Below are 17,018 nucleotides of genomic sequence, written 5' to 3'. Positions count from 1 at the left end.
TGAATGAGAATCTAGACTAGAGAATGTTAGGGAGTGGGGGTAGATTCCCATGTATACAATTATTTTCTCCAAGGTGCTTCGTAGTGAACAGTCAGATTGTTGTTTAGTCGTGTCCGACTCTTCGTGACCCCCTGGACCACAGCACTCCAGGCACTCCTGTCTTCCACGACCTCCTGCAGCTTGGTCAAACTCATGTTGTGCCCCCCCCCCCCCGAGTTTTTAGGCAATCTATGGGTCTGAGGATACCAGCCCCCAACAGGTTTCCACTGTGTTCCCCATGACGCCTCAGCCCTTTAGCTCCGGACTGGCCATCTCCAACTCCACAGAAATCCTGCCCTGTTCAAAGTATGGAGTGGGAGACAGGGGGGAAAGGAACAGGGGCCCATAGCAGAGGCAGGTGGGGAATGTTACATGTGCCAGGCCTCCCTCCAACCTGAGGACCATGACTGCTGAGTTTCATGCCATGTTGCCTGTGAATAAAGTTCCTCCAATCCATGACTTGATTGTGGGTGAGGAGGCTGGTCTGGTGCGTATTCCTGAGACCTGGATGGGTAAACAAGGTGGAGTTGGTCTCGCCCAGTTGTGCCCACCTGGCTACTCAGGGCAGAATCAGACTTGAGAGCCAGCAAGTGGGGGGTTTCCGTGGTCTAGAGAGATTCTCTTTCTCCAGCTGAATGGGGATCTACAGTGTTCGTTCCCAGCACTGGGTAATTAATTGGGACAGATTTGAGATTCTGCTGGTTTTCTGCCCGCCTCACTTCCCAGCAGTCTCACTGCCTGAGTGGCAGAGCCAGTCTTGGGGGCAGAGTTGGGGGTTCCCAGATGGCTGCATCTGGGGGGCTTCAACCTCCATGTTGAGGCGACTGGCTCTGGGGGTGGCGGCTCAGGAATTCATGTCTGGTGACAACCGTGGGGCTGTCCCAACATACTGTTGGCCTGATTAATATCGCAGGTCACACTCTGGTGCATGCTCTGGTTATCTCCCGCTTGGACTACTGCAATGCACTCTACGTGGGGCTACCTTTGAAGGTGACTCGGAAACTACAACTAATCCAGAATGCGGCAACTAGACTGGTGACTGGGAGCGGCCGCCGAGACCATATAACACCGGTCTTGAAAGACCTACATTGGCTCCCAGTATGTTTCCGAGCACAATTCAAAGTGTTGGTGCTGACCTTTAAAGCCCTAAACGGCCTCGGTCCAGTATACCTGAAGGAGCGTCTCCACCCCCATCATTCTGCCCGGACGCTGAGGTCCAGCGCCGAGGGCCTTCTGGCGGTTCCCTCATTGCGAGAAGCAAAGCTACAGGGAACCAGGCAGAGGGCCTTCTCGGTAGTGGCGCCCACCCTGTGGAACGCCCTTCCAGCAGATGTCAAAGCGATAAACAACTGCCTGACATTCAGAAGACATCTTAAGGCAGCCCTGTTCAGGGAAGTTTTTAACGTGTGATTTTACTGTATTTTTGGTTTTTATGGAAGCCGCCCAGAGTGGCTGGGAAGGCCCAGCCAGATGGGCGGGATATAAATAATAAATTATTATTATTATTATTATTATTCGACTGGGCAGGAAGAGAGTGATCAGAAACTGGGAGATATTGACATCCGTCTGTGGTCCTGGTCAGAACACTTCCTGTTGAAATTAGGCTTTTTCAGCACCATTTCCCCGCTGCAGAGGTGGGGCACCCATGAGAATGGTCCACCCTCAGAGGCTGGAGGATTTTCCGGCTGATATGACTGGCACTTCTGGTCAGGATCCCTCAGGATCCCTCTCCCTTTCCCACTTTGGGATGCCCATTTGGCCTGGTATAGTACTCTCGAGCTGTGCAGGTTACAGTTATCATTATCATAATCCTCATTAATATAGACTTAATGAAAACAACATAAACATTAGTGTGTCCGTTGGGATAAACTGCTGCTTGTGCTACTTTTTTGTTGTCCTCCTGGAACTATTAGGCAGGCTACGGGCCTGAGGACAACCACTCCAAAAAGTTTTCAGAACTGTCCCCTCAGCATTTTATTCAGTTACAGACCCTTCTGCAAAATGTCAACACACAGACAGCAGGAATTATAATCCACAATAATCCAAAATATGAAACGGAAAACAATTTTGGGTGGATCTGTAATGGCCTCAAATGTTTTGTCTTCATATTTACACTTGAACATAGACCCAAATTAAGAAGGGGACCCTCATTTCAGTATGGATCAAATGAAATGTCAGAGGAAAATGTTCAGAGCATCAAAGCTGAATTTTATAAAAAACTGATTTTAAAAGAATTTTATGAGGAATGTGTCAACCACCGAACAATAATAATTCAGCAGTATAGTGAGTGGTACCTCGGGTTACATACACTTCAGGTTACAGACTCGGCTAACTCAGAAACAGTAGCTCGGGTTAAGAACTTTGCTTCAGGATGAGAACAGAAATCGTGCTCTGGCAGCACAGCAGCAGCAGGAGGCCCCTTTAGCTAAAGTGGTGCTTCAGGTTAAGAACGGACCTCCAGAATGAATTAAGTACTTAACCTGAGGTACCACTGTATATAAAGATTAAAAAATCACAAGTAAAAAGAGAGAGAACTCTTCCCCTCACCAAAAAACAAAAAAGAAAGATCAATGATTCCATCCATGTTAATTTTTCTGAGAGGATGGACAGACTGGAGAATAGGATCAGTGGATGTAAAAAAAAGCGGGAAGAAGCTGGACCTGAAAACAGCTTAAAAATTCTCCAGGTCGGCGGCTGCTGTGGGGTCTCCAATTGTCCCGTGAGAAAGAGCATCGTAGTGGAGGGTTGGGCTGCGATGCTCCTTGGAGGCTGAACATTGTGCCCTGAAGCTGGAAAAATTTAAAAATGAATTTCCATATCAAAGACTTAAATCCACTTAAATCCACGTCTCAAAGGCAGCAGAGATCCTGAGTCACCCTGCTTGAGTTTCCTGGGTGGGGCAAGCAATATGCCAGATCTCCTTTCTAACTCCACATCTTGCAAAGCAAGGAAATTTTGAGTCACCCCCTGGAATCTCCTCCTGGCGAGGAAATGGAAACACATCCATTCGCGCGCGAAAAGCAAAGAAAAGTGACCCAAGCTCTCTCTTCCTGGCGAGGCAGCAGCCATGGCTGCTTCTGGGGGTCCCGTGCAGGATCTCTGCGAGGAAGCCACTTGCCCCATCTGCCTGGAGTATTTCAGGGATCCGGTGATCATCCCGGAGTGCGGGCACAACTTCTGCCGATCCTGCCTGATCCAGTGCTGGGGGGAATCCGAAGGAGAGGCTTCCTGCCCTCAGTGCAGGGAAATCATTCAGCACAGGAACCTCATCCCCAATCGGCCACTGAAAAATGTTGTGGAAATACTAGTAGCCGAGAAAGTCTCTCTTCCAGGGGAAAAGGGGGCAGAAGGAAAGGGGAGGGTCTGCGAGAAGCACCAGGAGCCCCTGAAGCTCTTCTGCAAGAAGGAAGAAGCCCCCATCTGTGTGGTGTGTGACAGATCCAAGGAGCACAAAAGCCACCAGGTGATTCCTCTGGAGGAGGCGTCCCAGGAGTACAAGGTAGGAAAAGGCAGTGGGTCTTGATTTGGGGTGCAGTGGGGAGACACAGGTGTGCACAAGGGAGACTTGAAACCAAATGTTTTACTACACACACGCGCCAGACAAGAGAAAATGTCCAGTAAGAGATCCTGGGCTGCTTCACAGGGACCAAATTCTGGGATGCAGAAGGGTGACCCAAGCATACTACAGTGGTACCTCGGGTTAAGTACTTAATTCGTTCCGGAGGTCCGTACTTAACCTGAAACTGTTCTTAACCTGAAGCACCACTTTAGCTCATGGGGCCTCCCACTGCTGCCACGCCGCCGGAGCACGATTTCTGTTCTCATCCTGAAGCAAAGTTCTTAACCTGAAACACTATTTCTGGGTTAGCGGAGTCTGTAACCTGAAGCCTACGTAACCTGAAGCGTATGTAACCCGAGGTACCACTGTATTTAACTTGCCTATTATCTGTATACTAAAAGGTTTGTTTTTAAAGAAAGGAACCAAACTGTTTTCAGGATCAACTCCGCAACTGGATAGAAATTCTGAAGAAGGAGACGCGGGAAACTCTGGCAGTTAAAGCAGACTTTGAGAAGGAAAGCCGAGATTTGCTTGTAAGTGTTGCTCTTCCCGGGATGTGGAAAAGTGCCATATATTTCAGAATCGCTGTCTGAAATCCAGAAAGGGGTGTGTGAGAGAGAGAGGGGGGTGTTATCTAATATCTTACTATTTATAATGGCCTGATTGCCCAAAGAACACGAAATAGCATGGGGTGAGGGGTGTTTGTAAAAGCTTGCTTCTGAATATTGGCTTGAATGTCAGGTGTGCCCTTCCAAAGGAATTCTCAGAACTGATCTCTTGAGTCTGCAAATCCTCACCCTTGGTTCCTGAGACTCACCCGCGGTTCTCACCTTTTCACTTTACAGTGGTACCTCGGGTTAAGAACTTAACTCGTTGTGGAAGTCCTTTCCTAACCTGAAACTGTTCTTAACCCGAGATACCACTTTAGCTAATGGGGCCTCCCGCTGTCGCCGCGTGATTTCTGTTCTCATCCTGAGGTAAAGTTCTTAACCCGAGGTACTATTTCTGGGTTAGTGGAGTCTGTAACCTGAAGCGTATGTAACCTGAAGCATCTGTAACCCGAGGTACCACTGTGTTTGTTGCAGAAACGAACAGAAACAGAGAGGGAAAAGATGGTGGCTGAGTTCAGACGGCTACGACAGTTTCTGGAAGCACTAGAGAAAAATCTCCTGGCCCGGATGGCAGAGGTGGAGAAGGAGGTTGCCAGGAAAAGCGAGGAGCACCTGGCCAGGCTATCAGAGAAGCTCTCCTCTCTTGAAAACCGCATCCAGGTGATGCAGGAGAAGTTTCAGCAGCCAGCGAGCCAACTCCTGCAGGTAAAGTCTGGTTCTGAAGTGATAGAGTGGAGTGTACCAATTCACATTACAAACAGGGAGATGCCATTTTTGAAATCTCCCCCACCCACATAAAAAAGTAGCCAATCAGGGGAGGAAGGCTGAACTGGTACACATTATCCTAGTCTTCAACACTTTCCAGCCTGAAACTCACTTTTAAACCAAACATGCATTTTTTAAAAAAAACAACAAAACCTGCCCCTGCATAAATGGCTGTACTTTGCCATTTGATTCACTTATCTTACGATTATAGATGTGTGTGTATTTGATGGGGAAGGTTTGGTTTTGCACTTAGACAATATATATATATATCTGCTTCAGTTGTTGAGCATTTGAAATAGACCCACTCCATGTTACACAGGGAAATGTCTTCACTGAATCTCCCCTTTTATTTCCCTCTAGGATATCAGAAGCTTCTTACAGAGGTAAGCACAAAGATCACCTAGGATCACTGCCGGGGAGCAGACCCAACTCAGGCGTAGAAAACTATAGGAATATGTTAAGGAGGAGAGTGAAACAACAGTGACCTTACTATATAGTGGTCATGGGAGATTTCAACTTCCCCCATATCTGTCGGAACTCAAACGCTGCCAAGAAATTAAGGTCCCACAAATTCCTCCATTGTCTTGCTGACAATTTCGTTGTCCTCACCAGCAAGGAGGAACTGATCTGTTCTGTGATGCTAGGATTCTAATTAAGATTCCACACCTACATAGAACTGCAGAGTTGAAAGGGACCCTGAGGGTCACCCAGTCCAGTCCCCTGCAATGCAAGAATCTCAACTAACTCATATAGTACATATAGGCCATCCAACCTCTGCTTAAAAATCTCCAAGGAGGGAGAGTCCACCACCTCCTGAGGGAGTCTGTTCTGCTGTTGTACAGCTCTTACTGCCAGAAAGTTCTTCCTTAGCTGGAAACTCCTTTCTTGTAATTTGAAGCCAGTGTGGTGTGGGAGCCTGTGTGGTGTAGTGGTTAAGAGCGGTGGACTCGTAATCTGGTGAACCGGGTTCGCATCCCCACTCCTCCACATGCAGCTGCTGGGTGACCTTGGGCCAGTCACACTTCTCTGAAGTCTCTCAGCCTCACTCACCTCACAGAGTGTTTGTTGTGGGAGAAGAAGGGAAAGGAGAATGTTAGTCACTTTAAGACTCCTTAGGTAAAGGTAAAGGGACCCCTGACCATTAGGTCCAGTCGTGGCCGACTCTGGGGTTGCGGCGCTCATCTCGCTTTATTGGCCAAGGGGGCCAGCATACAGCTTCCGGGTCATGTGGCCAGCATGACTAAGCTGCTTCTGGCAAACCAGAGCAGTGCACAGAAACTCCATTTACCTTCCCACCGGAGTGGTACCTATTTATCTACTTGCACTTTGACGTGCTTTTGAACTGCTAGGTTGGCAGGAGCAGGGATCGAGCAACGGGAGCTCACCCCGTTGCGGGAATTCGAGCCGCCAACCTTCTGATCGGTAAGCCCAATAGGCTCAGTGGTTTAACCCACAGCGCCACCCACGTCCCTTTGAGACTCCTTAGGGTAGTGATAAAGCGGGATATCAAATCCAAACTCCTCCTCCTCTTCCTCTTCTTCTTCTTCTTCTTCTTCTTCTTCTTCTTCTTCTTCTTGTCTTACCCTCCAGAGCAGGAGGAAACAAGCTTGCTCCATCTTCCATGTGATAGCCCTTTAGATATTTGAAGATATCCTCTCAGTCTCATCTTTACCAGGTTAAACATGCCAAACTCCTGCAACCGTTCCTCATAAGGCACGTGGCTTTACAGAGAGCTGCTCTTCATTGGAAGGATGGTGGGTTGATGATGATCTTCTCCCCCAGGTCTCGGGCAAAGCAGAACTTGCAGGATCCTCCTGTGGCTTTTCCTCCTGCCCTGAAGTGGAGGATCTGGGACTTCTGCGATATAAATCCCTTCCTGATGGGTGTCATGAATAAATTCAGAGGTAATGAAAAAGTGCTGCAAGGTTTATGTTAAAAATTGTGCACGAATGCTTCGAGGTCATTTGTAATGTGAGCAAGGCTGGGAAATAGAACAATTAGGCAATGAAAAGGCAAATATATTGAATTGCAGAAAGGGCTCTGCTCAAACATAGTCCGGACAACTGCATCCTGCTCTTTTGTAGATGCTATGGGCTTCAGCATCCAGCCTTGTTTAACAGTGGGATGGGGGAATGATTTCACATCGTCCCAACTCTGGGTCCCTCTAGCTCAATATTGTCTACACCGATGCTCTCGGAGTTCAGGAGTTCAGGCAAGAGGCGTTTCCATCCCTCCCTGGACAGGCCAGGGATTTACCCTGGGACCTGGCATGGCTGAAGATAAGGCCGTCCTCCAATGGCAGCAAGCCTTATCTCCCCACTCAAAAACCTGGGAATTCAATCTACCCTCTCAGTCTGGGGAGCTGAATTTGCAGCTAAAAAAGGGACAGCTGAAACTCCTTCTCCCCTTCCCAGGATCAGGAAGGTTCAGCTGAGATTTGGCAGCTCCTCAAGGTTTCTGGGGAGATCTGTGAGTGGGGGTTCCTGTTTTTCCAAGTTTGTAGGTCCAGGCACCGCTCCTGCCCTGACATATGCAGGGAGAATCAACACGGTGGCTTGCCAATGTTTTTGCCCACAACTCCCATCATCCCCAGCCAGCATGGTCAGTTCCTAGGAATGATGGGACTTGCGGTCCATAACATCTAGAGGGCACCATGTTGGCCACCCCGAGCTATAATGCTATGAGCTTATCGAATCGTAGGGGACCTTTTGTCAAATGCAAAAGGGTTCATTCTTAATGGATATTTGAAGTAACGACAAACCACTGGTGGAGGAGACAGTCTGGATTTATTGAGCAAAAATAGGACTTTAGACCCACATACAAAAATGCAAATCCTCACCCAAGGTCAAACAAAAAGGCAGGCAATCGACAAGCTGTTAACAGCCAACAAAACTGTAAACAGCCAACAAACAGCCACATCTCCCACTTTACAAGGGAACAGTACTAGGCTACCGGTAGAATCCCTCCTTCCAGCTGCAGGGAGGCCCAAGGACGAGCTTAGGTCAGTATTGAATGAAAGGTTAATTGCACAAGGCCAGCTCCATCTCCTAAATCCCAATTCTTCCACATTTCCACTAAAGGGTCATCTAGTCCAACCCCTTGCAAAGCAGGAATTTTTTGCCCAACATGGGTCTTGAACCCGTGACCTTGAGATTAAGAGTCTCACGCTCTACTGATGGAGCTACCAAGGCTCATGTTATCATTACCAGATTTCTGACCAGGAATGGTGGTGTGGCACTGAGTCTCTGTTTCCCCTTTCCTTCTCCAGAATCTCTGCGGTCAGGACTTCAGCTGAGAAAAGGTAAATTTCCAAGTCTGTTAGGGGTGAAGAGCTCCAAGAGGTCTCCTTCAGAAGGGGGTCATTGGAGACGCATTTCACGTTCTCATATCTGTGTCCGTTCACCAATAAAGACTGGCAGAACATAGGTGGTGGCAGCAAACAGCTTAAACGATCCAGCAGGTGGGTCCACTGCCCCACATCAGAGAGATCTCCCCCCATACGCTTTAAGCTCAAAGAACCCAAATTCTGTTGCGTGTCCTCTTCTGTGACTCACTCAGCTGTGTTTTTTACTTCATGCACAGACAATAAGATTATATCCTCCTTAGCCATGAGTCCAGACATGTTCCCTTTCAAGACCTCTCAGATGTTTCTTTGTTATTTTGTCAGGGATGTTCTTAACCAAAAAAGGAAGGCGGCAACTCTGCTGGGGCTGGAGCTCCATTAATTCCTCCTAATCTAACTCCTAATGGGATGTGGGTGGCACTGTGAGTTAAACCACAGAGCTTAGGACTTGCCAATCAGAAGGTCGGCGGTTCGAATCCCCGTGACGGGGTGAGCTCCCGTTGCTCGGTCCCTGCTCCTGCCAGTTCGAAAGCACGTCAAAGTGCAAGTAGATAAATAGACAGGAAGGTAAATGGCATTTCCGTGCACTGCTCTGGTTTGCCAGAAGCGGCTTAGTCATGCTGGCCACATGACCCGGAAGTTGTACGCCGATAAAGCGAGATGAGTGCCACAACCCCAGAGTCGGCCACAACTGGACCTAATGGTCAGGGGTCCCATTACCTTTACCTTTAACTCCTAATCTCATAAAATGAGGGAGGCAGTGCAGGATGTGGAGGCAGAAACCTGGTCTTGTCCTGGACATTTTATCCTGGACATTTTAGGAGCAGGTGGGTAGTAGTGTAGCAGGGCTGGGTGATATATCAATATATTGTCCAAAACTGGTTTGAAATCCATATTGTGATAATTGGTTTTGTAATTTTTGACCTGGTAATATATCACGAATCATGATGTGTGTATGTGTGCTATGCAAAAAACACAGGGAAGGAAAAGCTGGGAAGCCAGCCAATGCTTCTTTCACTTCCAGCTGCCTCTGTTAACTCTGCCAGCTCAAACACTCCTTTGCCTCATGTAGGGGGCAGCGAATCTCAAGAGTGGGTGCCAGCAAAAATCGCGATGTGGGGAAAACCGTGAAGCCAGCTCAAGCTCCATCCTTATTTCAGACATTGTGATATATCAGTATATTGCAATGTTTAGCTGGTGATATATCATGACCTTGAAAACCAGGTACAGTGGTACCTTGCTTCTCAAACTTAATCCGTTCCAGAGGTCCGTTCCAAAACCAAGGCGCGCTTTCTCATAGAAAGTAATGCAAAATGGATTCCTCCGTTCCAGACAGAACAACCGCTAAAACAGCAATTTAACATGAATTATACTATCTAACAAGACCATTGATCCATAAAATGAAAGCAATAATCAATGTACTGTACAATAAAATAAAAAAGACAGTATTGTCGATAATAAAAAAAATTAAAAAATATATATCTTACCTGCACTGATGATAGTAATTGTTTGGATGGGGGGCTTTTAAAAATCCATTTCTGCAGTCACACAATCAATCAATCAGTAGCTGAACTGTGTTCCGCACAGTCACAAGAACAAATTAACCAAAAAAAAAGAAAAAGCCTTAAAAAAAAAAAAACCAACGCAAAATAAATAGCAAAAACAAAAGCGCCAAACTTAATCCATTCCGGAAGTTCGTTAGACTTCTGAAATGTTCAAAAACCAAGGCGCAGCTTCTTGGTGCACAGGGCCATCTTAAGCATATCCGGCACCGTGGTGCAAAGATTCCCCCCCCAAAAAAGTTGTTGACCTTTTTCAGGGGGGAACCCCAAAGTTGTTGACCTTTTTTTAGGGAGCTGACACCACACATACACATTCTTATCTCTGCTTGGGAAAAGAAAACAGGAAACCTAAACAAAGAAACAGTAAACAGTTAGGATGCAGCTTAACTGCGTATCAGAAAGGCACCCAGCCAATTTGGTTGCCAATAAATATTCCTGCAGGCATTTCTGAGATCATGGTCTTTCCAACAAGTGGCTTTGTTAATTGTCTTACTTTAAATGTTGTGATGATCCTATGCCCTTTTAAAAATGTGGTTTTGGGGAGTGAGGGGGTTATTAGGGTTGTTGTTCTTATTTTGATTATGTATTTTGTGGTTTTATATTTTGATTTTATCGCCCAGCCCTACAGTGCAGCTGCCCCCAGGAGCCTGCTGGCCTGAGGCAACTGCCTCACCACGCCTCTTGGGCGGGCTGGCATTGAAGCCTTGTTGACAAAATAAGGAAGCGCTTTCCCCTGCCATATGTTTAGACACAATCCAATCTCCCGGCTGACGTTGCTGGTCTTCTCTTCCCTCCCCTGACCCCCCCCCCTGCAGAAAACGTAACTTTGGATCCAGGCACAGCCCATTCCCTGCTCATCCTGTCTGGAGATCTTAAGAGTGTGAGGAAGGGAGAAAGGCATCAAGACATACTAAACAACCCGAAGAGATTCGACTACCAATACTACGTGCTGGGACATGAGGCGTTCAGGGAAGGCAGACGTTTCTGGGAAGTGGCTGTGGGGAGCGAGGGGGAATGGGCCGTGGGGGTGGCCAGAGAGTCTGTGAAGAGGAAAGGCGAGTTCATCCCGGGTCCTAAGGAAGGGTTCTGGCGCATAGGGAAGTGGAGTGATCAATACAGGGTCTCCACCCGCAATGGGCACCCTGTTTCGATTCTGGGTGGGGAGCCCAAGAGGATCCGAGTGGCCCTGAACTGTGAAGGGGGACGGGTGTCCTTTTACGATGCTGATACAGCAGCCCTTCTCCACTCATTCTCAGAAGCCTCTTTCTCTGGAGAGACCCTCCAGCCCTTCTTTTACGTGAGCAAGAAAGGCATTTTGAAACTCTCTGCCTAAGGGTGGAGACAGATGGGCATAAACTCACTGCATTGATAAACCTTTCTCCCTGGCAGTGGGCGGGCTTTGGCAACCTTTAGTAACACGGTGCCCTAAGCAAGGTCAAAATCTGCCAACCCCAAATGGTTTTTCTCAATTGCGGGCATTCTCAATTTTGCACCCCCTCCAGCTCAGGGCCCTGTTCAGGGCAACCACGCACACCACCCAAAATGCAGGATCAAACTCACAAGGTTACTTCAGCCCTGAGCAGCCATAAGTTGCTGCAGAATGATTGGCTGGCCCATGTGGCATTCACGATGCCACGCCTCCTTTTCAGCCCAGTTCTGTACAAGGGGTGCTACCCAACTGAGCAGATCCCTTTGACAAAGTTGGCCATGTTTATTAACTTCAAAGGGTATACTCTGAATAGCTTTGGGCACCATCCACAGTGATGGTTTTGGCTGGCTCTTGGGTCAATCAAGAAGACTGTCAAAAGCATTTTAGTGCCAACTTCTCCTAATAAACACATGCCTATATGCAGTTTTGACCACTGTACACATCCCCCCCACCCAATATATTTCTCCTAGCATAATGCATCTTTGTATGTTATTTTCACAACAATATTCATTTTCACGCTGCCAGTTTTTGCGCACTTTCACCCAATAAACGTATTATTGTGAGCATAGGTTTGGCTTGGGAAATGTCATTGCAATATTTGGATAAATGCACATTTCAATGGATAGCTATGTTTTAGGTTGTCAGGTTGCTATTGGAATGTGTGGGTCAGATTGATTCAGTTTTCAGTACTGTCAGAGCTGCCTCCAGGTCCCAGCTCACAGAGGACCAACGCTAGGCTGTAGTTATGTACAAAAGTCTTTATTGAGGTTCAGTTTCCATTTTAAAGCCGCAGCGCGCAGCTCTACGTCTCGACCTTAGACCGGCGAAGTCCTGTCTGAGTCTCCGCCCCTTCCACACCAGTTTAACACTCTCGCTTTGCTCCACCTCTTCCTAAGTTCCTTTCTCCTCTGGGCCCTCCTGCCCGCTAGGGTTTCATCCTTTCTGGACTCCTCTGACGCTGACCCTGATGATTCTTCCCCCTCCTTCCGGCGGGCTTTAGGACCTGGTTCCCTATCCGGGCTACCTTCTGTGCCGCTCGCCTGTACATTTGAACTTGGCGCGCGCGCCCAGCCTGCAACTTTCCTCTTGACCGTTCCCTCGCTCTCCGATGGAGGCGTGGCCAACCCTGACTCATCTTCTCTCGCTGGTGGTGCATATGTGGGCTCTGATACCTGGGACTCCTCCCCCCCACTACGCTCTGGTGGGGAAGCTGGTCCTGATTTCCAACTGCTGCTCTGGGAGTCCCCGCTGGCCCCTTGCTTCTGGGGTGTCCCCCTTGGGTCCCCCCTTGCCCTGCCCATCGGCGCCCCCTTCTGTGAATCTTCCGATTCGCTGGAGAGGCTCATGGAATCTATCGGGCTGCTGTCATATTCTCCTACGCTGCCCTCGGATTGCTCCCCCTCGCTCTCCATCTCCTCTCCTCCCTGCGCTCCCGCTGAGTCCCTGACAAGTACGTTCTTTTTTTAATTATTTTTTAAAACACATTTTTATTTTTATTAAAGATTTGTTGGTTTACAAACGTATGCGCAATGTCTCTTTTTTCAAGTTACGTTTTCTACAGATCAGTTTCATTTGTTGAGACATTAGTGTTACATTAGGAAGAAAAGGGAGAAAGAGGTGGAGGGAGGCATGGTGAGTGGGGGTGGGGTGGAAATGCTTCCATTCTACTTAGTGTATGTGTGGGGTTTTGTGTCAGCGTCGCTTGTGCGGGTTCTCTTTACTATTCACTCGTACAGTGGTACCTCTGTTTGCGAACACTTCTGGTTACGCACGCTTCGGGTAATGAGCTCTGCTAACCCAGAAGTATGTGCTCCTGGAAGCAAACTTTGCCCCCAAATGCGAGCCGAAATTGTGCACCAGAGGCGCATGCGCAGAAGGAGACGCCATTAGCGAAAGCGCGCCTCAGGTTGAGAACGGTTTCCGGTTACAAACGGACCTCCAGAATGGATTAAGTTCAGAACCGGAGGTACCACTGTATTCCTTTGGTGGTGAGGGAGGTTGGGGTTGGCCTAAGGGGGTTAAGGAGGCAGAGGAAATATTTACAGTGGTACCTCTGGTTGCGAACAGGATCTATTCCGGAGGCCCGTTTGCAACATGAAAATAACACAATCTGCATCTGCGCAGGCGCAGGTTGTGATTCACCGCTTCTGCGCATGCATGTGATGTCATTTTGCGCGTCTGCGCATGCGCGAGCAGCGAAACCCAGAAGTAACTCTTTCCGGTACTTCTGGGTCACCGCAGGATGTAACCTGAAAGAACGTAACATGAAGCAGATGTAACATGAGGTATGACTGTAGTTTTTTTAGGAGAGCCAATATGGCTTCTGGATTGCTCTCCTGTACTGTTTTAGACATGTGGTTTATATACTTGTGCAATTATCAACAATTATTCTATATTTGAGACCTTAGAGTTCCTATAACACCTGGCACCTAAAGCTATATAATGATGGTGCCAAATGAGCCTTTCTGAGGAGAGCATTCCACAAGTGGGAATTGGCTCAACATGGGGATGTTGTCTACCATCATTCAACATGTGTGTGTGTGCGGGGGGGGCGGATATCTGATGGGTTTGGGACTTTGGAATTGGAAAACCTGCTTTTAAAAGTCCTGCTCCACTGAATATCAAAGGTTATGCAGAGCTTGTAAAATTTCCTGCCATCATCGTGTACAGAAAATTCCTTGTTGTTGTTGTTTAGTTGTGTCCGACTCTTCTTGACCCCATGGACCAGAGCACGCCAGGCACTCCTGTCTTCCACTGCCTCCCACAGTTTGGTCAAACTCATGCTGGTAGCTTCGAGTATTGCAATTTTACATATTTCCTGCAAACACCCCTGCTTACACAGAGCTGCATTTCTGCGCTATCTTCAACCAGGGAACAGAAAGCTATCCAAGTGGAACTTGGGTGACCTCTGCTGGCACGTGGAGAATTAAGTGTTGGAAAGCATGAGGATAAAAATGGCTATCTGCCACCAGATGAATGATGGAGACTTTCCAATCAGCAAGCCTAAGAGGCTCAGTAGTTTAGACCACAGCGCCACCCGCATTTTACCATTTTTGTGCATGGGCAGTGCTGCTTTGGCTACCTAAGTGCAACAATACTCACAGCCTGGACACAGGTTATGGAGGCAATGATACGCTTTTTGTGGACTAGACTCCAGTTCATCAAATTCATGAAACAACTGGAATATTTCTAGCGTGCCTGGAATAATCCTACACAAAATGGAATGATAACCATCCCCTCTCCCTTACTTCCATAAAGATCGTATTAAGAGAGCACTTGTGGCTGTGTATGTACCATACATTTAAAGTACATTATTATTAATAAATGTATATACTGTCCTTCATCAAAAGACCACAGAGATTTACAGCATAGAGCACAAATGCCAAGATGTAATATCTGTACAATATGAACAAGACAAGTCACCAAGACAATGAAATGTGCCTCAAAACAAACTGTCAATCAGGCAGCCAAAGGGCTTGTCTCCTGAGTGAATTTTATTTATTTTATAATTTCCATACCACCCTTCATCTGAGGGCAGTTTATAACATAAAAATACATAACATAGTAACAAAGAAAAACCCAATAGCCCCCACCTTTATTGAATCTCTTTGAACTGAAACACTGAAATTCATTGAAACATTGAATTCTCTCTTTAAAAGCATTCTTCAAAGTTTTCTTTTCTTTTATATATTTTTAACTGAATCTGGTCAAACAAATCAATATAATAAAAACAACAGAAATGCGGAGAAAAAGCAGCAGAAAAAAAGCAGCAGAAAAGCAGAAAAAAAGAGTGACTTCTCAGTTGGGTTTCCACTAGGGAACTCTGAGCAAAACATTTTTGATTTTCTGAACATTTACAGGATTCCTCCCATGTGTGAGCTCTCTAGTCCTGAGATATCACCAAAAATTTCCCTACATTCCAAGCATTCATGGGGATTTTTTTTTTGTCCTGTGTGGAGGTTGATGTGATTTTCCAAAAGGCTTGCACATTGTTTTAACTATTTCCCACTCAGGGCATTTGCAGGGTCTCTCCTGTGTGGGCTCTCTAATGCAGGCTTCCTCAACTTCGGCCCTCCTGATGTTTTGAGACTACAATTCCCATCATCCCTGACCACTGGTCCTGCTAGCTAGGGATCATGGGAGTTGTAGGCCAAAAACATCGGGAGGGCCAAGGTTGAGGACGCCTGCTCTCGTGTCTGAGGAGCACAAAGTATCGATAAAAACTTTTTCCTACACTCCACTTATGAGGTTTCTCTCTCTTGTGGAGCCTGTGGAATAGTGTTGTAAACAAAAATTGCCCTTTTCCCTTATGGGGGACACAAGAGCCCTCATAGAGTCCTTTGTAGGTTCTCTATCGGTAGGAGAAAATAACAGAGGCCAACCAGAGAATATTGAGAAGCAAAGCAACTAGTAAGCTTGATCTTTATTGATCTGTTGCAACAGGGTGCTCCCCTCACCTGCAGAAAATGAAGAGGAACTCAGAACAATGGCACGGAAGGCCTTATACTTTTGAAATTGCCACCCTGTAGATCAAGACCACCCCCAGAAACATCATACATACATACATCACAGAAGGGGTGTAACCTAAGACCACCCCTCAGATACATCACACCTACATCACAAAAAAGGCGGTCTAAAACAGAAATTTGAATGTTGTTTTTCTCCTGTCGTTGTTTATCTCCTGTCTGGCAGGTTACTTGATTGGATTTCCTGGGGAGCCTGGCCAGTCTTTTGTAATGATAAATACTTCGTTCCTGGGCCAGGTCACAGGCTCACACCCTATTCATATCTTAAATGTGCCCCCAAGGCAGGATCCGTGAGGAAAGAGACAAGCGGGAGGTTTCCCACTTTGACCTTGCAGAGAAAACATTTGCTCAGTTTAGGAATCAAAATGGTTCCAGGTCGGTCTTCCTGTGCTGATCAACGTACGTGCTTGGTTGGTACGCTTATGAACATTTAACATATAACTAAGACCTCAAAATTCCTATCACAGTAGCTTGGGGGGAGGCTGTGGGTCTGTGGCCCCGGGCGCATTTTTTTTGAGGGGGCGCGACCAGGCACCTCGCACAACAGGCTCCCTCATCGGAGCCTGGCTCCAGCGCATGAGGGAGCTGTGGAGGCAGCTTTCTGGTGCAACAGTCCAATGCTGGCAGCTGCAGCTACACTCCGGGGCAGAGAGAGGAGAGTTGGTGGCAACTTGGGATGGAAGAGTTTGTTTACTGAGCAGGCTGAGTCATGGAGTGTTGGTTTTTTTTCCCCTTCCAGCAAACTGTTACCTAGCAACAGCTCCTGATTGGCCAGTTCCATGGGAGGCAGTTGGAGTGGAGTGAGAGAAGGTGTGAGGGATTCACTCAGTCTGTGAGGTGGATTCTGTCAGGAGAGTTCATTCTGACAGGGGGTAGAGCTGAGGAGAGCCGAGAACTGACAGTATATGCTCTCAGGTTCTGAATCGCAGAGCACTGTTAAAATAGAAAAGACACAGTCCCACACGGGAAAAGGGTCCTCAGAGGGAATACTCTGACAGGAAAGGGCAGTACAGTGGTACCTCGGGTTACATATGCTTCTGGCAGGTTACATACACTTCAGATTACAGACTCCGCTAACCCAGAAATAGTACCTCGGGTTAAGAACTTTGCTTCAGGATGAGAACAGAAATCGTGCTCCGGCGGTGCGGCAGGCCCCATTACCTAAAGTGGTGCTTCAGGTTAAG

At 47.3% G+C, this 17,018-nt stretch overlaps 1 protein-coding gene across 3 annotated transcripts; it reads left to right on the top strand.

The window, feature by feature from the left end:
- The first annotated feature begins 2,316 nt into the window (after window positions 1–2,316).
- On the top strand, window positions 2,317–11,992 carry LOC307208706 (zinc finger protein RFP-like). Of its 3 annotated transcripts, XM_079963585.1 has the most exons (8): window positions 2,317–3,538; window positions 4,036–4,131; window positions 4,684–4,914; window positions 5,335–5,357; window positions 6,757–6,878; window positions 8,243–8,275; window positions 10,695–11,237; window positions 11,274–11,992. In XM_079963585.1, exons 1-7 carry the CDS (start codon window positions 3,107–3,109, stop codon window positions 11,210–11,212), a joined length of 1,455 nt encoding a protein of 484 aa, XP_079819711.1. In that variant the 5' UTR covers window positions 2,317–3,106; the 3' UTR covers window positions 11,213–11,237; window positions 11,274–11,992. The 3 variants fall into 3 exon arrangements, with proteins under 3 accessions (XP_079819711.1, XP_079819710.1, XP_079819712.1); XM_079963584.1 differs by having other exon boundaries at window positions 10,695–11,992; XM_079963586.1 differs by lacking the exon at window positions 4,684–4,914 and having other exon boundaries at window positions 2,318–3,538; window positions 10,695–11,992.
- The last annotated feature ends 5,026 nt before the right edge of the window (window positions 11,993–17,018 follow it).

Source organism: Podarcis cretensis (assembly GCF_951804945.1).
Source record: "Podarcis cretensis genome assembly, chromosome: 2".
NCBI classification, from domain to species: domain Eukaryota; kingdom Metazoa; phylum Chordata; class Lepidosauria; order Squamata; family Lacertidae; genus Podarcis; species Podarcis cretensis.
This window is presented reverse-complemented; position numbering and strand designations above follow the sequence as displayed.